The 8,255-nt window shown below is 41.1% G+C and overlaps 2 protein-coding genes across 3 annotated transcripts in view; one reads left to right on the forward strand and one right to left on the reverse strand.

The window, feature by feature from the left end:
- tpra (translocated promoter region a, nuclear basket protein) overlaps nt 1-1,320 on the forward strand; it is a gene marked incomplete in the record, with an annotated part of 32,070 nt that extends 30,750 nt beyond the window's left edge. For both annotated transcript variants that reach the window (XM_014018968.1, XM_014018967.1), the window contains 3 exon segments: nt 403-500; nt 731-832; nt 1,008-1,320. In XM_014018968.1, the coding sequence (XP_013874422.1) occupies nt 403-500; nt 731-832; nt 1,008-1,060 (253 nt within the window).
- The window catches only part of prg4a (proteoglycan 4a), a 17,697-nt gene continuing 10,666 nt past the window's right edge, over nt 1,225-8,255 (reverse strand). Inside the window, exons 6-15 of the mRNA XM_014018989.1 lie at nt 7,453-7,524; nt 7,142-7,267; nt 6,892-7,071; nt 6,714-6,809; nt 6,557-6,643; nt 4,197-4,336; nt 3,680-3,839; nt 3,422-3,520; nt 1,935-2,054; nt 1,225-1,848 (exon numbers count right to left, since the gene is read on the reverse strand). Coding sequence (XP_013874443.1) covers nt 1,667-1,848; nt 1,935-2,054; nt 3,422-3,520; nt 3,680-3,839; nt 4,197-4,336; nt 6,557-6,643; nt 6,714-6,809; nt 6,892-7,071; nt 7,142-7,267; nt 7,453-7,524 — 1,262 coding nt within the window. The 3' untranslated portion in view covers nt 1,225-1,666. The remainder of the gene's footprint in view (nt 1,849-1,934; nt 2,055-3,421; nt 3,521-3,679; nt 3,840-4,196; nt 4,337-6,556; nt 6,644-6,713; nt 6,810-6,891; nt 7,072-7,141; nt 7,268-7,452; nt 7,525-8,255) is intronic.

Genomic DNA, 8,255 nt, shown 5'->3' on the forward strand with positions numbered 1-8,255 from the left:
GTCTAATGTTACAACTAATCAGGGATCCCTTTAAAATTAATTTAATGTTTATTTTATTTACCTTAATTTAACCAGGCAAATAAAGAAAAAAGGACACAAACTTTGCATGAAGCAGGATTTTTTTTTTCCTTTTGTGAGACAATGAAAACAGCTACCTTTTAGATATCAGATATGTAGAAAACATGAATCCTGCCTTCCTGAATCACACACATCACTTAAAGGAAAGTCTCAGCTCAGATTGTTTGTCTTTAGCTCCTAATCTTTGTTGTTGTTTTTTTTTTTTTGTTTTGTTTTGTTTTGTTTTAATCTGTTTTTCCAAGGGAAAATAAATCATTCAGTTTGTTCTTGACGTGCCTCCTAACTGCACGTCTGAGCTTTTCATGTGTTCATGTTTGTTTCCAGCCCCGGTACTGAATCTTCTTTGGAGAGTCAGGCAGACATGGAGTCAACAGTTCAGCAAAGCGATGATGCAGCGCTTCCATCCACCAGCCAAGACCCTGGTACTGTCCTTGTCTTGAAAACAGGACTTCCTTTTTAAATCCTGCACAATCATTTTATACACATATCAAACATTATTGGCTTTATTGGTCCGGATTATACAGTTAATGAGCTGAGCATAAACCTTTGCTGCACACGTGTCTTTATTATAGAGGGGAAGAAATGATTGCATCAGTGGTACACCGCTGAGCCTTCAGCTGAAACTGTGTGTGTGTGTTTGTGTGTTTAATAGACACCAGCAGTGTGATTCTGCGCCACACTGTGACCAGTCAGCCTCTGATCAGCAGCCTGTCAGGCAGAGGATCCAGAGGAGCCCGACTGCTCAGCCGCAGAGGTAAGAACCAAACTGGACTTTCCTCACAGAGTCAACTTTTGTCTTCATGATCAACAATAAGAGTCGAGACCAGAGTCTGTTCACTCAGAAGCTCTTGATGAAGCAGTTTATTAGAGCACAGCAAGCAGCCAATAACGTGAATAAAATTGTTTGCCCGTTTCTCATTTTATTGTAGGAACCTTTCCTCGAGGAGGAAGAGGAGGCATGGGCAGAGGAGGCTTTGCCTAACGATGATGTCACCCGTAAAGACATCATTTCATCAATAAGAGCAAAAACAAAACAATCACAAACTCCAAGTTAAATTCAAATCAGTAATCACACTAATACAGGAACGTTCTGATCACTTTTTTTTCCTCATGTGAGCTCAGACGGTTTGTGAAACTGAGTTTTAGTTTTTATAATTGTTTTAATGTTCATGATGTTTTTGTTAGTTTCGCTCTGTGTTAGGATGGTTTTTACAAATAAAGCAGAATGACAAATAGCAGCAATGTCATGTCTTTTATTAGTAGTAATAGTAAAAAGCTTTAGGAAGACATTTTTTGTTATAGGTTCACACCTGACACAAAACAGTTACACTCTCAGATTAGTCATAGATGTAGTATTTACCTGAAGAAATGACTTCATATCTTTTATGATACTTTTATTCTGTCCATTTAAGAGTTTTAGTTTATTTTACAAAGATTCTTTAACTAGACAAATCAGAATTCAATGTTTAAGGAGTAACATAAAGTTGCTGTTTTTCTGCACAGCAAACATGTTTCCAAAGTAAATATTTGTAATGAATTTATTAAAGCAGAAAACAACTGATTTCCAGTCGTTCTGTTGGGGGTGTTTCTAAGCACAGCGCAGCCAGAATCTGATGGAGTTAGGAGGGTGGGCAGCGTTGGGCCTCTGTCCCCCCACGTCTTCTGAGTTACTCCCCAAAGCAACAGGTCTCAGGACGGGGAGGGGTGTAAGGGCTTCAGGCTTGACCAGGACTGGCAGGTCTCCTGAAATCTGGACTCCAAAGAAAAGAGCTGTAGGGGGAACAGAGGACTGCAGGTAAAAAAATGTCCCTAAGTGGCACAAGGTTTGTAGTTTACAGTCTGAAACCAGGACTTACGTCCAGAGAAGACGAAGTGATGGACGGTCTGAGGGCTGGACAGGGACAGAGCAGAAGTGATTGGGGTGGGGAAGCCTTTAAGAGAAACTCTGATGTTGATCTCTCCGCTCAGAAGAACTTCTGCATGGATGATAAAAACACAAAATGAATACAGTTAAAAACTAAAGCCCTGCTGAAATCGTTTGACTGGTTTATCTAAAAGATGACTTAAAACAAAAAAGGGTTAAATTCCCTGGAATGACGGTCAAAAATGTTAGTTTATTTCAAACATGTATACAAAACAAAAAAATGATAAAAAGTGATAACAAAATTAACATTTGAAAAGGAATGGTAAGAAGTAAAAAACTTATTTAATCCCACCATTCTATGAAGCTTATTTAAAAAATAGTAAATTCTTTTTTCTTATTCTGTCACAATTTCATAAAGACTAAAACAACAATCTGTTTACCTACAAATGTATATAATACCAGAATATATTCATAAGTGTAAATGTACATCTACATGCAGTGTATATGCATACACACACAAATGTATACATACACACACGTACGCACATATATACACAGCCCCAAATATCTCCAAATATTGAAAAAAAAAAAACGTGTCCGACTGAGTAGCTGTAAAATAAATAATACAGAAATACTTCTGAAAGTAAAAGTAAGAATTTTATTCACTGCTGANGCACATATATACACAGCCCCAAATATCCCCATATATCGCAAAAAATAAAAATAAAAATCAGACACACTCAGCATCCCTATATCTTTTGAAAATAATATTTTTATATCTCTCCTTAAATTTTTTTTTAATATTTGGACATGCCACTCAGACTGCTCCACAGTTTTACTCCACCAACAGAAATACAAAACTCTTTGCGAGTTGTATGAACAATCCTTGATTTAAAGTTAAACTGACTCCCCTCCCCTTCAACAAATAATGTCTGAATATTGCCTGGTAATTGTTTTTTTGCTTTAAATGTTATTAGTGTTGTTTGTACCTCAACAAGTTCAGTAAATTTGAGTAGTTTTGACAAAAAGAATAATGAATTGGTAGCCCCGTGAATTATCCTTATTGCTTTCTTTTGCAATCAGTGATGGGAGTGAAACTCTGATTCGCCCCACTCTGAGCCCTTGAGCAAACCCCTTAACCCTCCAGCTGCTCCCTAAATGGCAGCCCTCTGCTCCATGTGTGATGGGGGGGAAATGCAGATTATTTCCCCACCGAGGGATGATAAATGTTAATAAAATAAAAATAAATACAATTTTAAAAAAGCTGAACTGGACAGTTTATCTAAAATTGACAATTTTAATAAAATTTTTCTACAGCAATAGTAAAACTTAAAATGGGTAACATACTAACTACTACTAAAAACCATAAAACATCAGTTTAAATGATTTATGAGTTCGTTTTACCTTTTACCTCAACAAAAATAATTAGTTTTTCCAGTGAATGCCTCAACATTATGAGAATTAGTTTTGACCACTAACCAGCCTGGCCAGCTAAGTGTCTCTTCGGGGGGCTTCTTGGCCTCTCTGTGCAGGACGGAGAACTGCCTGCTGGAAAGATGAACCTCTGGATTATGTCTCCTAGAGAGAAAACAGGAGGAGTTACTAAAATCATGTCAGTAAACCTTAAAACTCACAGCATCAGCCTGTTCTTTATGCCACTTTATCAGAGGAGTGATGACAACCAGTTTTAGGAAACTACGTTTGGGACTGTGACAGCTGTGTGCTCATCCCGCTCGCCTTGCTTAAAGAAGAACACCATCTCTGGTCTGGTCCTGGTGGCCGGCACCGCCAGCACAGCGCTGATGCTTCCTGTCACACCTGGAAACTCCGAGGACAGAGGTTTGGGGTATCCGGGCTCCATCACCATGTTCCCATCCAGACGCCACAACTGATCCCCCTGAAAGGAGATCAGCAAAGACTGAGGTTTCAGTCAATCAAATTATTGCCTTGATATGCTGCAGCACCTTTGCTCACACACCGCATTTAGTGCACTAAGATTTCTGACCATATATGTCCAAACTTTAAAATTTACTTAACATTTTCATGTATATGCAGCTTTTCAGACTGAGCTAAACATTTAATTTCTATTTTCTTTTTATGATAAAAGGCGTCAAACAATGCACTCTACGTGCAAAAGTGGCAGACATTTGTAGTAATGTTCTCATCAGTTTTGTGAAACAAATGTTGGCTGAATGACAATGAGCAGAAGTCCCATCAAGAGATACGAGTCCTGGTTGTAAACAGACGGTTGTACCTTTATAATGTAGGTGTAGCCGTTGCAGCCGAATCGTGTGAAGACGGTATCGATGGGTGAGGAGACGCCAAGAGTCTCTGTGATGTTCTGTGCAGGACCAACCAAGTGACTGATGGGGTCAACTGACCAGAAGAACTCACCTGCACACAAACACACACTTAAAGGTTATTAATGATGGACAAAATGTGTTGAAATCCTGTGTAAATGACCCTTGACCTGGCATCAGACCTTTAACACTATGTGACGATTCTGCAGCATTTAGCCAGTGTTGTATAAAGTATCACACAGTGATACCTGAGTAAAAGTACAAATATCTTACCAAAAATGACTGGTAAAAGTTAAAGTCTCCTTTAGGAATATTACTTGACTAAAAGTATTAAAGTATCTGATATTTTTTGTACTTAAAAGTATTGATTTAAAATGAACAGTTAGATTTTCTGTAATGACATTTATTAGGAGGTGACCTCCCCAAAAACAATGCAGAAATAACAATGTTGTAATTAATTTATGTTAAATTTAGGATGCACTAGTCCAGCTGTTTCAGTTTATATATCAAGGCTGACCAAACCTTTTCACCAAAATGAAAATCTATCTGAGGGCTGTGGCCAAATGTAATAATATAATTCATGAAATACAAATACTTCTTAAATACAGCCCTTTTATTTTAATGATTATGTCCTGCTGGAGTGTGACATGATTTGTTTGTGTACAAACTAATACAGTTTCAGAATTTTATATATTTATATTTCTCATTCAACCACAATTAAATTCACTCTATCTAGGAGGCACAATTTATATGGATAATATTTATTTTTTACAAAAACAAGCTGGAATGAAAAAAAGTAACAACTTTTTACTTCTTGCTTTTTTTAAAATGTAAGGAATAGAAAGTGTGGTTTTCGTCCTGGTCGTGGAACACTGGACCAGCTCTACACCCTCAGCAGGGTCCTGGAGGGTGCATGGGAGTTCGCCCAACCTGTCTACATGTGTTTTGTGGACTTGGAGAAGGCGTTCGACCGTGTCCCAAGGGGGGCCTTGTGGGGGGTTCTCCGGGAGTATGGGGTACCGGGCCATTTGATACGGGCTGTCAGGTCCTTGTACGACCGGTGTCAGAGTCTGGTTCGCATTGCCGGCAGTAAGTCGGGCTCGTTTCCGGTGAGAGTTGGACTCCGCCAAGGCTGCCCTTTGTCACCGATTCTGTTCATTACTTTCATGGACAGAATTTCTAGGCGCAGCCGAGGTGTTGAGGGGATCCGTTTTGGTGGCCTTAGGATCGCATCTCTGCTTTTTGCGGATGATGTGGTCCTGTTGGCTTCATCGGAACGAGATCTGCAGCTCTCGCTGGAGCRGTTCGCGGCCGAGTGCGAAGCGGCCGGGATGAGGCTCAGTGCCTCCAAATCTGAGGCCATGGTCTTGAGCCGGAAAAGGGCAGAGTGCCTTCTCCGGGTCAGGGGGGTCGCCCTGTCTCAAGTGGAGGAGTTTAAGTATCTGGGGATCTTGTTCACGAATGGGGGAAGAACGGAGCGGGAGATCGACAGGCGGATTGGCGCAGCGTCTGCTGTAAAGCGGGCGCTGTACCGGTCCGTCGTGGTGAAGAGAGAGCTGAGTCAGAAAGCGAAGCTCTCGATTTACCGGTCGATCTACGTTCCTACCCTCATCTATGGTCATGAGCTTTGGGTCATGACCGAAAGAACGAGGTCCCGGATACAAGCGGCCGAAATGAGTTTCCTCCGCAGGGTGGCTGGACTCTCCCTTAGAGATAGGGTGAGAAGCTCGGTCATCCGGGAGGGACTCAGAGTAGAGCCGCTGCTCCTCCACGTCGAGAGGAGCCAGTTGAGGTGGCTTGGGCATCTGGTAAGGATGCCTCCTGGACGCCTCCCTGGTGAGGTATTCCGGGCACGTCCCACCGGGAGGAGGCCCCGAGGAAGACCCAGGACACGCTGGAGGGACTATGTCTCTCGGCTGGCCTGGGAACGCCTTGGAGTTCCCCCGGAGGAGCTGGAAGAAGTGGCTGGGGARAGGGAGGTCTGGGCCTCCCTTCTGAAGCTGCTGCCCCCGCGACCCGACCCCGGATAGGCGGAAGAAAATGGATGGATGGATGGATGGAATAGAAAGTATAGATAGTTGTGTGAAAATGTGGGAAGTAGAAGTAAAAAGTGGGCTGCAAAATAATTACTCAAATAAAGTACAGATACCCAAAAATTCTACTTAAGTACAGTAATAAAGTATTTGTACTTAGTTACTTTTGTCCTTAGTTACTCTGCATTTAGTAAAGCTTAAGAAGAAAAAGTTTGGCCTTGATAGTCCAAACTATACAACATATGTAAAAGAAAAAAACATAAAAATCCGATAAATCCAACCTTTAAATATCAGAATAGTTGCGTTGCTGAGAGCCGTCAGTCCGTTGATGGGAGAGTCACTGCACAGGTCCACGTCAGCGAGGAGACCTGAACAAACATGAAGGCAAATGAGTCCAAATCCATCAAACAGACTGAATAACAACGCCGCCTTCTGCACCTGACAAGTCTACTCCTTCCTCCACAACAGAGAGGACCACAGGCGGTGCTACATTCAGCAAGGTGTTGGGTCTGGAGCCTGCTGGACCTTCAACACCTGTAAAAAAAAAGAGTTTTTACTGGCCTGAGTCATCAGATGTTTGTACTCAAAGTCTGGAGCTTCAGGTTGGTCTCCTCACCTCGACTTGGCCCTGATGGACCGACCCCCGCAGGGAGCATCATCAGGTGGACATTCAGGTTACCACCAGTGGATTCAGGTGTGGAGGGGCCCACAGGCGCTCTGCTGCCCAAAGCTGATGCACCGCTGCTGGGAAGGGTTTGCTGAGCTGGCAGCAACCCAACAGGGACGTTCCTCCCTCCTACAGATACGAAACTAAAATCAGGCCTCAGGATTTCTCCAATAAACCAACGAGAAGCCAGAATACTCACCGTGCTGTTGACGATTGGTTGACCCGGCAGGATGAGAGGGACCTGGATAGCCAGCTGACTGTGGATTAGAGGGTCCGAGTCGATTGTGACACCGGCCCCCAGGGTTCTGTGGGCAGCGGCCCCGCCCTTTCACCATTAATAGACAAAAATTTGAACAATTTTTAAAACTCATAACTCTGTTTAATGGTGAATCTACCAACATACAGAACAGTTTTCAAACAGCTATCCTTCAGAACTTTATTCTGAGCGTACCGCAGCACAGGTTTGATCACATTTGGACAAAATGATTCGTGTATAAAACCTGCAGCCACCTGTGAACCATTCCTCGCTCTCACTATTAGACGTGCGCTGGGTCCTCTCCGGCTTCCAGTTTCTTGAATTTCCTGACAGTTATAAACAATAAAGGATGTTAGTCATCATAAAAATAAGTGAGGACACATGGTTAGAACACATTTTTAGAGAGCTGAGTATATAAGCACATATTCATTTTGCTGTTTGTGCCTGAATTTTGGCTCCAATAGTTTTTTATGAAACATTCAAACAATTTTTTATTTGTTTTGTCTGACTCCTGCAGCTGATTTATTCAAGAGACTGATTCTTCATCGTCAGTGATATGGTTACAGATAATTTGTGTAAAACCATTTAAAATTCAGCAGATAATTATCTATTTGCCTGTTTACATAATCTGAACTACAAATGGGAAAATACACTGCAAAAACTGTCCATCTTACCAAGTTTTAAAATCTTATATCAGCCAAAAAGTGTTTTGATCTTGGTTTGAGACAGATTTACTAAACAAGAACTGATTGTGTCAGAATAATAATCTTGTTTTCAGAATGTGTAAGATTATTTGTCTTGTTAGTCTGAAAATTTGACTCAAATTAAGTCAAAAATGTCTGCCAATGGAGTAAGAAAAGTTTACTTGGTAAGATTCTTGAAATACTTGATTTAACGCAAGTTTTTCTTATTTCAAGAATCTTACCAAGTAAAAAAATTCTTACTCCTTTGGTAGAAAATTTTTGACCTAATTTGAGTCAAATTTTCAGACTAACAAGACAAATAATCTTACACATTCTGAAAACAAGATTATTATTCTGACACAATCAGTTCTTGT

This window comes from Austrofundulus limnaeus, unplaced genomic scaffold (assembly GCF_001266775.1).
Source record: "Austrofundulus limnaeus strain Quisiro unplaced genomic scaffold, Austrofundulus_limnaeus-1.0 Scaffold206, whole genome shotgun sequence".
NCBI classification, from domain to species: Eukaryota; Metazoa; Chordata; class Actinopteri; order Cyprinodontiformes; family Rivulidae; genus Austrofundulus; species Austrofundulus limnaeus.